The 20,075-nt window shown below is 36.0% G+C and overlaps 1 protein-coding gene across 3 annotated transcripts in view; it reads right to left on the minus strand.

Moving 5' to 3' along the window:
* The window catches only part of RALGAPA1 (Ral GTPase activating protein catalytic subunit alpha 1), a 307,831-nt gene that overhangs the window by 204,598 nt on the left and 83,158 nt on the right, over positions 1-20,075 (minus strand). For all 3 annotated transcript variants that reach the window (XM_051977982.1, XM_051977984.1, XM_051977983.1), the window contains exons 8-11: positions 18,554-18,692; positions 16,245-16,453; positions 4,947-5,186; positions 2,447-2,644 (exon numbers count right to left, since the gene is read on the minus strand). In XM_051977982.1, coding sequence (XP_051833942.1) covers positions 2,447-2,644; positions 4,947-5,186; positions 16,245-16,453; positions 18,554-18,692 — 786 coding nt within the window. The remainder of the gene's footprint in view (positions 1-2,446; positions 2,645-4,946; positions 5,187-16,244; positions 16,454-18,553; positions 18,693-20,075) is intronic.

The raw sequence follows: 20,075 nt of genomic DNA on the forward strand, positions 1-20,075 counted from the left end.
GAGCATCCATTCAATCTCTAGTTTCTTGCCACTATTAAAAAAGGCTACTACAAACATTTTTGCATATGTGCATCCTTTTCTCTTTTTAATGACCTTTTTGAGATACAGGCCCAATAGAGACACTTCTGATTCAAAGGCTATGCACATTTTGATAGCCCTTTGTGTGGTGTTTTTCTTCTTTAAAATATAATGGTTCTCTTGGGAGCAGGTTTCTCAGGGAGGTTTTCTGGAGGCAGCCTTAGTTCCAGTTGAAAGTAATAATCACCTCAAAACGCAGCCAGGTGATAAAATGCAAATGTTTATTTTCTCCTTCCAAAATACCCCGGTTAGTTGAGGCCTATCTTTCTGCTTGGTTCCAAGAGCTCCCTCCGAATGTCTCCAAATCCAAAGGTTTGTCCTTCAGCTTCCAACCAGCCGGGTGGAAAATGGAATGAATCTTTCTTGCCTCCTTCACTTAGGGCTCGACTAGCTTTCTGGAGAGCCTTTCAGACCAGTTTGGTCTCAGTGGGGGAAGTGCAGGAGCCCAGCCACCACAGTGGTGTGAGATGAAATGAATCTGGTTGTGCCTCTGAGAGAGGGCTTGTGGGCTTCTGTATCTCCCAGAGTGCTCCTGGCTCTCAATCTCCCAGAGTGCTCCCCTCCAACCCCTGACTATGTTCCGAAGTAACTCCTGGCTCTAGCTCAACTCCAACTCGTAGCTTCTTCTGAACTGACGCTCCTCCATTCTGAATCTTTTCAGCTGAACTCCCCTGAGAGAGCCTCTGTCTGTTTCTTATATATGATTTCCTCTGAGAGAGTGGGATTATGGGTTTCTCCCAGAATGCTCTCTGGCCCTGAGAGCTTCAAGGGAGGTGTGAATTCGGATATCACATACTAAATCCTGAAATCTCTCAAACGTGTGGACTCCAATGAGTCAGTTCCACTTAGTACCTTGTTTCTTCTGGCCCAAAACATCTCTTTGTAGGATCAGATCAATAATACTGAACCATGCTAAATTAGATGATTATTGTCTCTATCAACTTTAATGATTTAACAGTTTGTAAAGATTCCAACACTTTAGGTAGAGTTCCACATTGCTCTCCACAATGGCTGGATCAGATCACAACTCCATCAACAATGTATTAGTGTCCCAATTTTCCCACATCCCCTTCAACATTATCTTTTCTGTCATATTAGTCAGTCTGAGAGATGTATAGTAGTACATAAGAGATGTCTTAATTTGCATTTCTTTAATCAATAATAATTTAGAGCATTTTATTGTAGAGCATGGTATTTGTGGAAATATGTATAGAAGAATTGCACATTTTTAACATATATTGGACCACTTGCTATCTAAGTGAAAGGATAGGGGGAAGGAAAGGAAAAAAATTAGAACACAAGGTTTTGTAAGAGTGAATGCTGAAAATTATCCATGTATATATTTTGAAAATAAAAAGCTTTAATTAAAAAAATACTTGTTGACGGATTTAAAGGATAAAAATAAATTGTCCTCAAAAGAATTCCAAATTTGTAAACCACATAGAAAATTGCTCCAAATTAATAATCAAAAGAAATTCAATACAAAATGTAGGTAAAAATATAAACAAGAAATCAATAAAAATTTATTTCAAAAAAATAAAAATAAAAATAAGGCCCATAAAAGCATAAAAGCTAAAATAGTTTGTGCTTTTCCACAATTAACTTTTTGTCAAGAAGACTTAAAACTTTTTGACTGAATGAACTCTTGAACTGCAGTAGACTCCTTGAGTCATTCTCCAGAGAAATAGGAATCATTTGCCTAAGTGATCATATTATCTGAAAAATAAAGATACTTTCTTCAACTCACATATTAACTAATAAATATTTATATATTAAATACTAAGTATAAAGCTCTGGTTAGGCATATAAATATTAAAAAATATAAGACATGTTTTTTGTCTTCAAGGAATATAAACTAATCTAAATAGGGATATAAGACCTAACATTTTAGGTTTTTTTTTTTTTTAAATGGTAAGACTGTAATTCAACTTAACAAAATAACATTTTGTTATCTGTCTATTGATTGGTACAAGAAATTAATTAAAATGAGTTAGAGAGAACCAGAAACTATAACTACAAAAACAATTGAGTTAAAACAAGAAATCATTATTTTCTCTTCAATAACCCTACTGATCACATAATGAACCTGTACTCCATTTCAAGAAAAAAAATTTATATCTTTATCTAAATTTGTAAATATCATTAAGCACCTGTATTCTAAAAACTTTCCTTTTTAAGTGTAATATCAAACAATAGTACAACATTTCACGAGAGCAAAATGTAAAGTTTATTAATAAATTATAAACTGTATTGAATTATATTTTTACCTTTTTAATTGGAAAAAAATCTATATTAACAAAGTTATATAACTTTCTGGGAAATAAGTTCTATATGTGATGAATTATATATACATATATTTTAATTTTACCTCTTCCTTTTCTTTTCCTTCTTCTGATAAAACATCAGGTTCTACATCACTCTCAATACAAGGTAAATTTATATCAGTAATCTCAATTTCTTCAGGCTCTTTCATAAATAAAGGTTTCTCTTCCTGCTGAATCCATTCCTGATATACTTTCACTACTTTTCTCATAGCAGCTGCTTCGCAAATTGGCAATAAAAATGCCTAGTCAAAAACATAAAAACAAGATGACAGATAATACAATACAAATCTCTTTTGCTGAAGTAGCAAGTGTGAATGAAGTAACAAAATATGAGATATAATGATTTACCCAAATATTAAAAACAACAAAGTTGTGGTCAGAATGACATTCTCTTTTGTCCTTAGGATCAGGAGTAGAATTTATTAGGAAAAAAATTGGGCTAGTAACCACTGATCTCAGACAAAGTCAAACTTAGAGAGTCAATCAATCAAGGGGGCATTTACTAGCTGTGAGACCCCCTTAATCATTTAATTTCAACTTCCTTGCCTCCCCCCCCAAAAAAAAATTCAAAAAAAGAGAGAAATGTATACAATCAGCCACATTATCATTGTTTTATATGTATATCTTTGTATGCATAAGGCATGTGTGTGTAATATATGTGTAAATATATACATGTAAATATATACACATATAAAAATATGTATGTATATGTATGTAAGATATGTATATATACAGATAAGTGTAGTGTGTGTGTGTTTGTGAATATATCCTTGCTTAACTGTTGCCTGCGTAGGGAAGGGTAAGGGAAATGAAAGAGGGAAAAAAAAGAACAAAGTAAAAAAGTACACAGCAAAGACCAAAAGGATAACCTACAAGGAAGCCAAGATGGACAATCATGCATATAATGTCATATTATTATATATTCTTTCTTGACAAGAAAATTTACTGTTATATATTTTGAATCTCAATTCTAATGTTCTACTAGTCAGATGAAAATGTTTTGTTTTTCCTTTTTCTATTTGTTTTTTTTTTCTGATTTTGTATTTAGTTTTAAATAAATACATTTTTAAAAAAGAACAAAATGTTACCAAAATGAATGTTGAAAACTATCTTTACAATGTAATTGGGAAAAAAGTAAGATGCTATTAAAATATTTGTTTGAATAACTGTTTGAACATATATGCTTATATTGCATTTAATGTATACTTTAACATATTTAACATGTATTGGTCAACCTGCCATCTGGGGGAGGGGTTGGGGAGAAGAAGGGGAAAAATTGGAACAAAAAGTTTAGTAATTGTCAATGCTATAAAATTACTCATGCATATAACTTGCATATAATCCAGGAATATAACTTGTAAATAAAAAGCTATAATTAAAAAAAATTGTTTAATTGGCTTTGGAGGGCAGAACCAGGAGTCAATGAAGAAAGTTGTAAAGAGGCACATTTAGAGTTGACATAAAGAAAACAATTTGAGCCATCAAAAATTGGAATGATTTGTCCTGGCTTCCTTTCTGTCTCAGTCCAGGAGGGCTTCAAGAAAAAGGTAAGCATTCACTTTGGGAGAATATTTTACTGGTTATTCTTTCTTGAATATAGTTTGGAATAAATGGCTGCTCAAGTCCCTTTCTACTTTGAAACTGTAATTCTATCATCTCAGGGAGTAATATTCTAAAGATGAATCAGGAGAGAAGAAATTCTGAAGGCACAATAAGAAACAACTCAGGATTAAGGGAGGGAATTCAGGAGTGATAATGCTCAGAAAGAGTTAAGCCTCTCAAAGAAAAGAAAGTATCACAAAAAAGTTTTAAAGTTATAATGGGGTAAGATAAGCCTGCTGTTCAGGACTGAAAAAACATCATGGATGATGGGAGAACATGTGGAGATCTTCAAACTCTTATTTAGTTTCTGTATTTTCTGCCAGGGAGAATATTTTTTAAGCTAAAAGGAACAAAACAAAAATGACTAAAAGGAAGCTAATGATCAAGTCAAACAGAAAACAAACTAACCACCTGCCCTTATGAGTTCAAGTTACCAGGCACAATTAAACTACCCACCTAGGATATGGAAAGAACTGGTGGATCTTTTTTGTCAAGAAAAGAACAAAAGATGACAAAAGAAATAATAGCAAGACCATTATCTGGGAATATTAACACTTAATCAAATTGAAATTTTCTGGTAACTTGTAAGCTCAATTACTTTGCTAATGAAACATTCACTTTAACTTGTTAAGCAAATGATGGTTAAAGCCTAAAGGATGAATATTTTAAAAGAGATTTTCAAAGAAGAAGGAAGGAGTTTTTTTTTTAAATTATGACAAGACAAACCTGGGGGGAAAAAACACAAAAATTTTAAGTATATATTTGAAGCATACATATGACCTTTTATTTCAAGAAGCATACTTTTAAAGAACTGAAAAAAAAACAAAACCCAAAGCATTTCAAAGGACAATCTATAAGTTGACTCCAATAGCTAAAAATGAGTAAATATTTTAATTTTCAAGGGATATAATCTCAAAATTAAAAAGAATATGATGTATTTACCTGTCGAAAGATCTCTGTGACAAAATTAACATGGCTTCTTTTAGAAGAAAAGACTTTCCGTACTATTTCAATGTCTGTGAGATGCTCTTCATCAATACTACAGAGGCTAGATGAACTTGGTTCTCTTTCTGTAAGGGTACTTGTATTAGAATGTGATTGCTCTGGCTCAGCAGTTTTTTCTGCTTTTTCAGAACTGTCATTTTTGTTTTCTTCTCTAGAAACCAAACCAGCAGCTGCCCTCTAAAATAAAAAATTAGAAAAAAAAAAAACTATTGTTAATTAAATTCAATAAATATAAAACCAATTGTGAGGAAGTCTCCTTTGCCTAGTACTGGGAATACGAGTTCTTTCTCTCAAGAAATTTACATTCTTTTAAAAGAAACTATATATTTACTAAACTGAGTACAACATAATTTTAGAGAGGGAGAATAAACAACTACTGGGATCAGGAAAAACTTCATGAAAGAAAAAGTATCTGATATACTAATACAACTGTTGGCAGAATAGTGAATTTGAAGAGGGGACCCCTGAACTCTGAAAATCCTTAAAGAAGAAAATCTCTTTCAACTCTGCCTCAGTGAGGGACCCGCTCTGAAAGACAAAGGGTTTCATCTTTGTTATCTGGGTAGGGTCGGCTCTGTCCTGAAACTCATTGAATTTAATCAAAATTCCAGCTAGAAGCTGAAACCCAGCTAGGAGCAAACTTGGGACTCCACATATGAGCCCACTTCAGCTTGTGGCCAAAGCCCCCTGTTATAAAAGAGCCAAACTAAAATCTTCTCTTTGCAGAGGATCCAAACATGCCATGTTATGCTATGCTTGGCATACCAAGGGCCTCTGCCCACTGGAACACTCTTTTCAGTGCCATCCTCTTTTTACCCTCACCTATTTTCCCTAACCAGACTTTAATCTTACTTCCAATCCCCATAATAAACCTCTTTTATCAATCTAGGTTTTTGGGTCTGTAAAATTGCATCGCTAGAAGGGAGTCTCCAAAACTCCCTAATCCTTGCGCCAAATCACAAGGGGTTGCAGGAAAGTTCCATTTGATTCCACTGCCACTGGACCTCATTTAACTCCCTGACCACCTGAAACCCTAATTTCATTTGGGTTCTCCAAATCTAAACCTCATCAAATTGGTCCAACCATTCTAGAGAACAATTTGTATGCTAAAAGGGCTATAGAATTCTGCATTCCTTTTGACCCAGCAGTACTACTAGGGTGGTATCCAAAAAAGATCAAAGAAAAAAGAAAAAGAACTTATATATACAAAAATATTTGTAGTAGGTTTTTTTTTCCCCTATAATGGCAAAACACTGGAAATTGAGAGGATATTCATCAAGTAGGAAATGGCTAGAACAAGTTGTAACATATGATTGTGATGGAATACTATTATGCTATAATTAATGAGGAGAAGGATGGTTTCAGAAAAATCTGAGAAAACATCAACTCATGAAAAGTGAAGTAAACAGAACCAGGAGACTATTTAAGTTACAGCAATATTGTTACAATAATCAATTATAAAAACCTAATCAATCCCATGACCCATGACAATTCCAAAAAAACTCATTGATGGAAAAGGCTTTCTACAATCAAAGAAAGAATTGATGAACTCTGAGTACAGACAGAAGCATACTATTTCAAGTTCTTTGCCCTACAGATATCAAGAATTCAACGAAAGTTTTGAAACATAGGAATGACAGAATCTGAGAGCAGTGTTAGAATGAATTAGAAAACAGAAACTAGAATGAAACAAATTGGGAGTCTATTTTCAGTAGAAGTGATAAGTGATAAGGATTATGATCATATAAGTAAAGACAAAGTAACAAATGTGCTAGGAATTGTAAAGGAAATATAAAGAAGTCTAGGCAAATGATTGCATATGGAGAGGGAAAAGAAAAGAGTCAAAAATGGTTAAGAGTGTAAAATGTACGTAACTGGGAAAATAATAGATTAAAATTAAAATTAAATTAATGATTAAAATAGGATATTCTGAAGAGCTAAATTTATAGATAATAAGTTCAGTTTTAAACATACTTAGTCTTATGGGCTTATGGGATTCTGTAAGTAGGGATATACAATAGACAAGAGATGTTTAAGGAAAAGGACTAGAAATACGCATTTCTGTAGGAGTTCAAGAAGATATGGGAAAGAGGAAAAGGCCAGCTAAATCAGCATTTGTAAACTTGGAAAGAACCATTTCAATGGAATAGTAGGTATATTGAAAAACTAGATGGTGAATTCAGAATTGAGCTGGTACTAAAGAAGCAGCAAGTATTAAGACTCCTAAGAGTCTGAATAAGAAAGTAAGGTATTTAGCTGAGCAAAGTATTTCTATTTCTATTTCTATGGGAGAAGGAACTAGAGAAAAATTGAAGACAAATTAAAAGGAAAGTATGTTAATAACTTGGAAAGAGATTTGAACTAGTAAAGAAATTCCAATTTTCAAGGTAAATAGATGAGAAAATTTGCAAGAAATTCAGAAAAATTTACATAATAATCTTAAGGCCTAGAGATAAATAGATTAGCTTGTAGTCAGGGTTAAAGGAAGAACAGTATCAGGAACAATTAAAAAGCACAGAAAAGGATTAAGAAAGTTAAAGAAGGATTAGGAAGTATACTAAGAAGGAACAATCTCAAAGAGGCAGAGAAAGTTAGCAAGACAAAATAAGTGGAACAATAGGAGGGTGAAGAAAATCTATAAAGGGAAGTGGAAGATGAGGCAAATTGGTGAAAGCTATACGAAAATGACACAAGGATGAAAGAATAGTGGACAGCACTGTGGCTGTGGATTTATGGAGAAAACAAACTTTAGTTCAATGATTAATTTGCTTGATCTTAAAATTGTTCTTCCTTTGTCTAGCCAATTGCTTTCTTCTCATCCTATATCAGGTTTCATTTACCAATTTTCCTTTACCCTCCTTAATCATTTTATATGCTCTTGGTCAATGATCCAGATTCTCTTTTAACTCAGATTAAAAAGAACTAGATGAAGAATATCAAAGACAATCTTTCCTCAGAAGGAGAAAATGAGAAGACTTTTGGACAAGAAAATGAAGGTCAAGGTTATGTTTTCCTCACAGAGAAGGTAAGAGATGAAGGAAAAAAAAATCAATCTGGGAAGTGAATGGCAGGTTAAAAAGGAAGTATGTGAAAATGAGATCTATATTTCTGACTCACAGCATACAACAAAGATTGGCAGATGCCTGATCAGAGACTATGAGTAGGTGGGTATATATTATTCAAAATAAACAAAACAAGTAAAAGGAGAGAATAGCATTGCAAGTCAGAAGTTACACTAATATGAAGAAATTTAGAAACCAGATAGGAAAATGTGATGGAGAATACTTGGGTGAACACCAAAGAAGGGAGAAATAAGATGATTTTTGACTACTAGAAGTAAACTTCTGTAATAAACTTCAGACTACATGAACAGAAAAAAGAATTCTAGGCATGTAATGCCAGAGAAACAGGGGCAAAATAGAGATTAGAGAGTTTTTAATATTTTATTTGGATTTCTGAGACGGAGAGATTGTGCTGGGGGCATGATGCCCACAGGGCTGATATCCAAAGCATCCAGAAACCAGTGTGAGTTCTCAATGACATATATATGCAGGTGGCTCAGCTACAGGGATAGACCAAGGCAGGGGCAGAATCACAGCACTGAGAGCTGGGAAGGGACTATCAATCCAGTTCTAACAGGGTGGGGGGAGGTACTGGACATTCTGTTAAGTTGGGATAAAGAAGAACAATGATTTCATGTTTTCTGTGCTATTTCTTTAAATATGCTTTTTAAATTTTTTGTTAAAACTTTTTAATTTTCAAAAAACAACAACAAAAACAAAAAACAATGACAGAATAAGGGGTAGGACCATAAAGTCTAACAAACTGGAAGTTAAGGATGTGTCCAGCTTAGAATCAGGAAGTCTGGACTCCCCCACCTTATCTTGAATTTACACAGTGACAATGTGTAACCTCTGAGTTATATCAGTCTTATTGAATCAGAGGGGGTTGCAACTAAGGGGACTAAGGCAAAACAATTAAAGAAACTGAGGCAGAACAATTAGGGAAACTGAGTCAGGACAATAAAAGGGAACTGTGGCACAATAGGCATAGTTATCAAAGACCTTAGATTCTGGGAAAGCAAATTTCAGAAGATTCAGAAAAAAGGAACTCTGCATAGAATGACCCTTATATTAAAAATTCAAAACTACCAGAACATGGAATTACTATCCAAGATAAAGAGAGAGCAAAGGGGGTGTATGGAGAGGGGACCCTTACAGAATTTATGTCAAATGACACAAATTGCTATATATTTGGGTCCTGAAAGAATTAAAAGTTGTTCATCTGCTTTTATCTTGAGAAATCTCCTTAATTTATTTGAGCCAGTGGTCTTTGTCCTCTTTTCTAAAAAAAAAAAAAAAAAATCTAACTTTTGCCGAAGAGAATTGCCATTGTGAAATCTTCACATGACCTAACCCCAACTAATGGTGCCTACCATCATCTAGTGTTTGTATCACCCACATCAGTGACTACAAAGATTCAGCATGACTTTATCAAAAATAATTCATACCCAGTGACAAAGAATGCCTTTTCCTAACAGACTAAGGTTGCAGATACAATTTTTGGGGCACAAAGTGGAATTATTTTTCTTAACTATACACATTTGTTGATGAGAATCATGTATATAAAGGAAAAGTTATTTATTTACTGATATAAAAGCATGGATCTGGAAAAAGGAAAATAAAGAACACTGCATTGGCAATCAAGAGACATAAATTTAGTTCTTGATCTACTTGTAGTATGGTAACTTAATTTGTAATATCTAAATTGGAAAAATTCTTTAATCACTCTAAGACCTCAGTTTCTTCAGATATAAAATGAAAAGGGGAATCACAGAGATTCTAAGGACTCTTTTGAAATCTAAGAAGATCTAGATCAACCAAACTCTTTGGGTGGTAAGTAATAATACTTAAATATATTAAATACATTACATCTATCTGCTTATATCTGGGAATATGGTTGGAGTTGAAGCATTCCACTGAAAGATTGCTATTTCAGAAAATAGGAGCAAGGAAGAAGGTGATTTTTCTTAACATATTGAATTCCCATTTTGTCAGCATTCTCTACTGGAACCTCAACTATTACACAGAAATAACAGGTAATTAATTATGTGTCAAAATGATGTAATAGAACTGTGCCCCCTGATCTTTGTAGAGGGTGAGCCACAAGGCCAGGGAAAATTCCTAAAAATGATCCCCACCCTCCTACCTGGTTCCCACAGGAATCTTCCACTTTCCAACTGATATGGGAATCACTTTAGTCTGGGAAACAATCACCTTTATTGATTTGAAAATTAGCCCCTTATATCCCAAAGAAATACTAAAGAAGGGAAAGGGATCTGTATGTGCCAAAATGTTTGTGGCAGCCCTGTTTGTAGTGGCTAAAAACTGGAAATTGAATGGATGCCCATCAATTGGAGAATGGCTGGATAAATTGTGGTATATGAATATTACGGAATATTATTGTTCTGTAAGAAATGACCAGCAGGATGAATACAGAGAGGCTTGGAGAGACTTACATGAACTGTTGCTAAGTGAAATGAGCAGAACCAGGAGATCATTATACACTTCAACAACGATACTGTATGAGGATGTATTCTAATGGAAGTGGATTTCTTTGACAAAGAGACCTAACTCCGTTTCAATTGATAAAATGATGGACAGAAGCAGCTACACCCAAAGAAAGAACACTGGGAAATGAATGTCAACTATTTGCATTTTTGTTTTTCTTCCCGGGTTATTTTTACCTTCTGAATCCAATTCTCCCTGTGCAACAAGAGAACTGTTTGGTTCTGCAAACATATATTGTATCTAGGATATACTGCAACATATTTAACATATATAGGACTGCTTGCCATCTAGAGGAGGGGATGGAAGGACGGAGGGGAAAAATCGGAATAGAAGCAAGTACAAGGGATAATGTTGTAAAAAAAAAAAATTACCCTGGCATGGGTTCTGTCAATAAAAAGTTATTATATTTAAAAAAAAAAGAAAAGAAAAGAAAAGAAAATTAGCCCCTAATCACTCCCTAGTCCCAAACCATGGAAGGCTAATATAAAAAATGCTAATTCCTAACTGGAAATGGCCCACTGGGTAACTTCTCAGTGTGAAAATAAACCTTCCCCCCCCCCAAAAAAAAAACAAAAAGCAAAAAAAAAAAAAAAAAAAACCTCACTAGCAGATCAAGACTGTGAAATCTTTCACAAAAACCTGCAACACCGTCCTGAGGACTCCAACATTGTTACGGTATCTCTCATCCCGCATCTCTTACCCCTTAACATTTGGTGGCCTGCTACAGGTATTCCTGAGATTTTCTATCCTCCTGGCTGAGGTAAACCTCTTCTTGCCTCTGTTGTCTCTGTTCTATAGCAAAAGGACACCCAAACACCCAAGAAGGTTTGGGCTGTCGGGAGCTCTACACTCAGCAGACTTCCTTGATTAGGGACGCCTAGACTCAGAATTCCTGTGTCTTGTAGCAGAAGTATCCTCAACCAGGAGAACTTCTGTCACCTATCTCCCTCTCTAGGGACATCTGAGAGGATGTGGCACTATAGAATCTGGACTTGTGGCCAAAAATGGGACAATCTACTTCTGTCTTTGTTCCTAAGAATTCTCCCTTAGGCTGTCTCTTAAAATACAGAGACAAATTTGGCCTAAAAGATCTCAAAACTAAAACCCTTAAAACAGCACTGTGCAGAATACTGCTAAAATTTACTGGAGGGGAATCAAAATCAGATACTAACTTTTTAAATAACCCCTTCCTTTCCACTCTTCTAGGGACACAGGCTCCCTCCCCTATACCCCCATGTAGTCCTTATCAGAAGGCCTGTCAATCTCTTTCAGAACCACCTTCTTATCAAAGACAGTACCTTATGTCCAATAATATTTCTTCAACTCTGTTCCCCTCACCTTCTGAACCAGATCTTGAGACTTCCCTACCCCTATTCCTCAATCCCTCTGATACAAGGAGTGGGACCCCTTCTTCTCCTCCTCAGGATCCTGATTCACCTACCCCTTCTAACCTCTATTCCCTGAGAGAAGCAAGATTCTCATGGAGAGACACTCAGGGTACAAGTGTTCTTTTCAATGTCAGACCTCTCCCAGATTAAGGAAAAACTTGGCCATTACTCTGAGAAACCTACTAAATTTATTGAGTAAACTCCTCAGTGCCCTCCAATTTGAAACAATCTGCCCCAGATATATGAAGGAAGCTGCAGAAGCCAGCTTTGGGCTCTCAAACTTCTCCAACTCAGCTGTTACAAACAGCTTTTGAAGTCTTTAATAATAGGGACTGAACAGCAGCAGAGGAAGACCATAATCAGAGCAAGAAATAAAGAACAGTCCCAAATTTTGACTGCTGTCATATCCAGGAACCATAGGAGTTCATGCTTAAGATGTAACAGACAGGGCCATTGGGCACACAACTGTCCTTGGAGGAAAAACACCCCCTCCCCCAGGTCCTTGCCCCAAGCGCAACCCAGGAAGGACATTGGATGAGAGAATGATTACAGGGGACAAGTTACGCCTCCAATCCCTGTCCTCTGACAGGAGTTTGGGGCCTGGTCAGATTCCCTCTCCACCACTCCACCACATGAACACCAGATATCCTTGAATGTGGCCAGTAAGACCACTGAATTTCTTTTTGTTATGGTGGCTTCTCTTTCGGTATTGCTCTGGCACTCTGGTCTCACCCACCCCTCCCCCATAGGGTAAAGGGGATTGAAAGGAAACAAGAATTGTTTTGAGACTTTCCTGTTATTTAAACATTCCTTTCTTAATATTCCCTCCTATCCTGTTCCCTTATTGGGGCATGATTTAATGGTGAAATTGGGGATCCAAGTCTCTTTTCTCAACCCTCCAGATGATCTTTTTTTGCTTCTTTCAAAACTCTCCCACATATTCCCTCTGAAATGTAGGAGAAAATAGATTTCTCTGAATGGGACCAAGGGATCCCTGGGAAAACCACTCATGCCATCCCAGCCTTAGTCAGGCTGCGGGACCCCATTGTATTCCCCCACAAATTTTTAGCATTTGCTAAAGATTTAAGGGATCTTCTGCTCCTTAACAGCAGTCTCATCCAGTATGTGGATTGTATCTTGATCTACAGCCCTACCTAAGAAGCTTCCCTAGATGCAGCTACAAAAACTTTTAATTTTCTGGTCTCTAGAGGCTACAAGGTTTCCTTATCCAAAGCCCACATTGCCTGTAAAATATTTGGACCATAACCTAACCCTTATTCAAGATCCTGATCAGGCTAAGACTTATAAGACTCTGAAAATCAAACTAACTTCTGCCCCTGCCTTCACTCTACCTAATTTAGAAAAGCCTTTCACTCTATATGTAGATAAAAGGCAGGGCCAGGCCCTGGGGGTCTTAACTCAGGCTCTTAGACCTGATCCAGGCCAACTGCCTACTTCTCAAAGCAACTAGACTCAGTTTCTCTAGAATGGCCCTCTTGCTTTAAGAGCAGTGGCAGCTACAGCCTTTCTAATTGAAGAAGCCTCAAAACTCACCCCAAGGCAACCATTGGAGGTTTTTACCCAGCACGGGGTTCAGAGCACTTTAAAAGCCAAAGGGCATCAGTGGCTTGCTGATAGGTGGCTTACTAGATCTCAGGCTCTCCCATTAGACAACCCCAACCTGACTCTCCAGGTGTGTCACAATCTTAATTTTCCACCTTGCTCCCTGATAACACTCAGTCGAGTGACATCATTCATAATTATGAGGAGGCTTTAGATTCTGTCTACTCCAGTGGACCGGACTTGAGGGACAATCCTCTTGACAACTCAGATGGTGAATGGTTTACAGATGGGTCTAATTTTCTAGAAAATGGGGAAAGAAAGATTGTTCTGTAGTGACCCTCAGTAGAAGCCTAGAAGCTAAGCCACTGCCTCCTGGGACTTCTGCCCGAAAAGCTGAACTCATTGCCCTAACCAGAGCTTTGGAAGTGGGGAAGGGAAGGAGAGTAAACATCTATACAGCCTTCAGGTATGCTTTTCATATTTCGCATGTTCATGGGGCTATATGAAAAGTTAGGGACCTTTTGACAACAAAGAATTCTTCCATTAAATATGCAGGAGAAATTCTATAGCTATTGCAAGCTATCCATGAACCCAGAGAGATTTTAGTAAAGTGCACTAAAAGGCAGATTCACTTCAGGCTAAGGGAATAGGTTTGCTGCTGCCCATTTACCCCTGACTATGGCACCTTTAATTCCCCAGTTCCCTGATTCTTATACCCTTTCATATAGCTCACAGGAATAAGCCCTTGCAGAACAAAGGGGATACATCCTTTCTCCTTCTGACTGGTTTCAAACACCCTCAAGCCAACTTTTCATCCCAGAAGCAAGTCAGTGGAATCTTATTTTTGGTCCTCACCAAGCTACCTACTTGGGAAGAAATGCTCTTCAATCCCTTATAAAACACATTTTTATTGGTCACAAGCTGGGAGAACAATCAGGCAGATCTGCCAGGCCTGCCCAGTTTGTGCCCAAGTAAATCCTGAAGGAACTGTTCTCTCCCTCTCCTGAAGCCTGTTCAGAGAAGGGGCATATACTCAGGAGAAGATTGGCAAATAGATTTTACACATATGCCCCCTTGCAGAGGTTTCAAGTTGCTTTTGATCTTTGTTGATCCCTTTACTGGGTACAAGTTTTTCCTTGCAGGACTAAGCAACCTCAGGAGGTATCAAAGTGCTTGCTAGAAGAGATCATACCTCCCTTTGACTTGCCTAGCTCCTTGCAAAGCGACAATGGTCTGGCCTTCATTTCTCAGGTAACCCAAAATGTGGCCAAGGAACTTAAAATCACTTACCCTCCACTCTGCCTGGTGTCCTTAGGATTCTGAGAAAATGGAGAAAATGAATCATACCCTCAAGTGAGTCCTTACTAAATTGTGATTAGAGACTCAAGAGAACTGGGTGAAGAATCTCCCATTAGAGCTTCCCACTGCATTAACAACATTAAGCTGAAACTCTTTGAACTTCTGTATGGGAAGCTTTTCTTAACCTCTGACATTCTTGTAGATCTATAACAGCATCTGGTCACCCAGTTTGCCACACAGATTGGTGCAGTCCAGAAGGCCTTTTCTAAATATGCAAATGAGCATCTTCTTAAACCTACAGATGCTCATACTCAGACAGCCTTCCCCTGTAAATCCAGGGGACATGGTATACTTGAAATCTTGGAAGCCTCAAAGTGTTGACCCTCTAGGTAAAAAATGGAAAGGACCATATCAGGTCATTCTGACTATTCAAACTATTCCTTGAGGGGAAAATGAAGTAATAGAATTGTGCCCCCTGATCTTTGTGGAGGGTGAGCCACCTGACCTAGGGAAATTCCTAAAAATGATTCCTACCCTCCTATCTGGTTCCCACGGGAATCCCCCACTTCCCAATTTATCTGGGAATCACTTTGGTCTGGGAAACAATCACTACTCTTTACTGATTTGAAAATTAGCCCCTAATCACTTCCTAGTCTCAATCATAGAAGGCTAATAAAAACCAAGATTCTATACCCAAAACTTTGCTAATTCCTATCTGGAAATGGCCTGCTGGGTAGCTTCTCAGTGTGAAAATACCCCCCTCCCCTTTTTTTTGGCCAAAAAACTCGCCTGCAGATTAGTACTGCAAATTCTGCAATACCAGCCCGGAGACCTCATCGCTATTTGGGTATCTCTCACCCGCATCTCTTACCCCTTAACAAAAACACATTGACACAAATCACATTGAGATGGTGAACACAAATTGACAGATAATTTTTACTATTTATGGGAAGTAAAATATTTAATTTACAATTAAATGCTATCAAGAGAACTAGACCTGACTCAGGTCAGCCTCCTGATAGTTTCTGGTACTGAGAGGTCTGATTCTGGCATTACATGAGTACTCATAATCATTCAAGAGTCAATATAAGGAGATTTACTTAATCCCCATAGTAGGAGGACATTTAATAAGAGTATTCAGTGAGATTACTCCTATATATTCAATAGAATACAGTTTCCCAGTTCAAATTTGGAGAGCAAGACAGATTTCCTGATGGCTTTTGGTCATTCAAATGAATGAGAAACCAAGTCAAGAGCCTGAGCTAGCCCCAAAACAAATAAGATTTTAAAGAATTTCACTATCTCATAAGGAAATACAATAGCCTAACCTGCAAGGACCAGAGCTTTGGGAAAAACTAGCTCAGCCTAGGAGACTTTCCTATCACAAATGTTTTGAAATATAATACAGATGTTACCTGAATATTCTTTGGCAAGATTTCACCTTCAATTCCAGGAATATGAGGTCCTGTATGAGGTTTTGGCTCAAGCCAGAAAGAAACCAGCCAGCGAATGACTATAACACGGGCCTTGAGGAAAAGTTCTTTTGTGCAATAGATTGTTTCATTGCTTTCAACATCCTTCTTTAGCATTATATAATGTGGCTTTGGTCTCACCTGTGGGATATCTATGCAAATGAAAAAAAAAAAAATCTTTGTACAAATAAGTCTAAACATTCATGGGTCTGTGACAATGTAAAATAAAGTAAACAGTTTCTGTTTAACTACAACTAAGTCAGCATGAAATCCCAAAGAGGCTTATTATAACTGAAAAAAAAAGATCTTTGCACAAATAAGTCTAAACATTCATGGGTCTGTGACAATGTAAAATAAAGTAAACAGTTTCTATATAACTACAACTAAGTCAGCATGAAATCCCAAAGAGGGCTTAATTACTATATAACTTTTCAGATACACATATAGAAATGTCTATTTGCAGTCTGATTTTTATTGTAAGCATAAATAATTAAAGCAGTGTTAAATCCAATTATCAACTTAAACCAAAAAAGAGCTAATAGTTAATACAAATAACAATGTAACAAGCCTTGTACAAAATGAACAAAATCTAAAGAACAGTGCAAAATATTTGTAAATCATCTCATCCTAGTTCTTGCTTATCCAACTAGGTTAATTCAAAGTAGCAGTTCATAAGGTTTTAAATAATTCTATGACTCATAAGTTAGAAAGACAAAAGCAAGATTATGTCACATACAACTTTTAATAATTGTTTAATATATAAATAGATTAGAATATATCAAATGTAAAACTGCAGATCTAATTTGTCACCTCAGAATTCTGAATGCTCTTAATTTACATCCTTTAGAATCCAAAACTTTTTTTGTAATAATCTTCAAATTTTAACATGAATCAGACTAAAACATTAAGATAAGATTTTATTAAACCCACAAATAAATCAAGATTTCAGTCTCCTATTTGCAAAGTAAGGGTGGGAAGTGTAATAGGTGACCTCTGGTCACTTTCAACTCTAAAGCAATGATCCTATGATATTATTTTCAAAATGAATGAGTCTTAATGATGCGGAGCAAAAACTTTAAAGAGGCCATCTGGTCTCCACTGTCAGGAATGAATAACTTTAATGGAGTCCATCCAATTCCCACTGTCACATACAAAGTTAAGCTGAAATCCTGAGCCTATCTTGTTAGCATATCATATCTAAGACAGACTCAACCCATCATCACGCTTCTGGTCATGGATAAAAGTGCAGGCAAGTTTGTTCTCAAGACTCTCCCTCTCTAGATTCCAAAACATCATCATGTTTCTGGTCATGGTAAAAGTACAGGCAAGTTTGTTCTCAATTAGGATTCTCTTCTCTAGACTTACACAAACTGATGCTAAGTGAAATAACAGAACCAGGAGATCATTATATTTTCAACAACAATACTATATGAGGATCAGTTCTGATGGAAGTGGCTATTTTTGGCAATGAGAGGAACCAATTCAGTTCCAATTGATTGGTGATGAACACCTAGCAAAAGAACACTGGGAAACAAGTGTGGAGTACTTGCATTTTTGTTTTTCTTCCCAGGTTATTTTTATCTTTCTAAATCTGATATTTCTTGTGCAACAAGAGAACTGTATAAATATGTACACATATATTGTCCATAAGATATACTTTAATATGTTTAACATGCATGAGACTGCCTGCCATCTAGGGGAAGGGGGTGGAGGGAAGGAAAAGAAAAGTTGGAACAGAAGTGTTTGCAAGGGTCAATGTTGAAAAATTATCCATACATATATGTTCTGTCAATAAAAAGCTATAATTTAAAAAAAAGGATTCTCCCTCTCTAGATCCCACCCTTACTTCCCTTTCCTTCTAAACTTTGAAAAAGTCCCCTTCACTCACCCACATTTCTAATACTGCAAAATCATTTTTTATTTTGCCCATAAGCTTTTTACATCAATAAAAGACACTTTGTCTATCAGACAATGTCTGTTGTGAATTCTTTACATTCCAAAGCACTGTCCCATAACCAGTAAAAACTTCCTTATTAGACACTTAAAAACTCTTCGTGACAATTTCATCACTTTTGAAGTCAAGATAAGTTAGTTAAGCTATTTAAAATGCCCATTATAAAGTGCCATCTCTATCAATTATTTCTTTATATAAACATTTCTATTTCCATGAATTTTCTGAAAGTAATACCCTTCATTTTTCTGTTGTAAGATAGATGTTAGATAGATTTTAGAAAACTCTAAAGTATGCATACCCAGTATAGGATGATATAAGGTGTTTTCCTTGCAGATATTTGGGAAAATGTAAGGCAAGTAGTATTTTTTAAAGTGTGAAAATAAGAATGAAAATCCCTTTTCTTGGTTTTCCTTGTTCTTCCATTCCAAGCTCTTTACCTTAAAAGGAAAAACAAGCATCTAAATGGTTATACATTTTAAAACTGTTTCTAACATAATACAGAATTACAAGAAAAAAGTAGCTATCATAATTTTAATATCTGAGAGATCAATTTAAAAAACAAAGTTGATGCAAATATTTTGAGTTGAAATTTATCTTTGCCTCCTTTTTTTTTTTCCTTTTTTGCTGAGGCAAAAGTTAAGTGACTTGCCCAGGGATCATACAGCTAGGAAGTGTCAAGTGTCTAAGGCCATATTTGAACTCAGGTCCTCCTGATTTCAGGGCTGGTGCTCTATCCACTGCGCCATCTAGTTACCTCTTTGTAATTTTTATGGAAAATATGCAAACCAAATAAAAGTTTAAATATGTTTAATGGACAGCAAACTTTTATTACTTAACCACCATTGGGAGAAATTATATTTTCTATTATATTAATAGCCAATTATTAATTAAGACCCAGACTTTGCACTAGGTCTATACTTCTATACAGAAGTTTAAGGTAATCCAGCAAAAAAGAGAAAAATGAGAAAGAAAGTGGTCTGGATAGAAATGGAATCTTTTGCATAGACTGCTAGAGGGCACTGAATCTCAAGATCAATCCACAGTCCCAGCAAGAAGAGCTGAAGACTTTAAGGCCACCTCCTCATTTAAATGTCAACCAATCATTTGATTGGCTTCGTTCTTCTGTTAGTGGCATTCCCTCTCAAAAAAAATTTATAAAATATTCAATATCTCCATTAGGAATCTTTGGTTATAGAAATAAACCACAGATCAATTACTCAGAAACTCTCTTAAAATGTTCATTCATCTCAATACTTTAACAGAAAAAAGTTACAAATAAATAAATTTAAATTATCCAAGTGTTTATAAAAATCCTTAATTCAAAGCATATGACTCATCTTTCTACCAATTTCTGTCAGCAGTGCTACACTTTATACTATTCACAGAAGTGACAGGCAATGTTTGTAGATAGCAGGGAAACAATTAGTAGATAAAAATTTGAAGATAAGAGAGCCAAAGAATGACAGTGATGACAGTCTGTGGGATGATATCAAGGATACATGTAGATGAATATATCTCAGCAAAAGGAGAAGAGCTACTTCTTCATAGCATTTTGGGGAGTGGAGTGGTGAAGGGAGGTGAAAGAGAGGGTTGAAATAAATATGAATGAGGAAAGAGGAAGCTGGAATCAGGGAAGATGAACTCAACATTAGCACTTGAAGGTTCACATGATAGGGAGAATTTTTTAAAAAGGTGGGGAGGATGATAAACATGGGAAAAAGACTTCAAGTAGCCAAGGTACTCACCAGTAATGTTTGCTGATAACAGGGTTATTAGATGGCTCAAAGTTGATCCAGAGTATAGCCATTAATAAGGTGATA

This window comes from Antechinus flavipes, chromosome 2 (genome assembly GCF_016432865.1).
Source record: "Antechinus flavipes isolate AdamAnt ecotype Samford, QLD, Australia chromosome 2, AdamAnt_v2, whole genome shotgun sequence".
Taxonomy (NCBI): domain Eukaryota; kingdom Metazoa; phylum Chordata; class Mammalia; order Dasyuromorphia; family Dasyuridae; genus Antechinus; species Antechinus flavipes.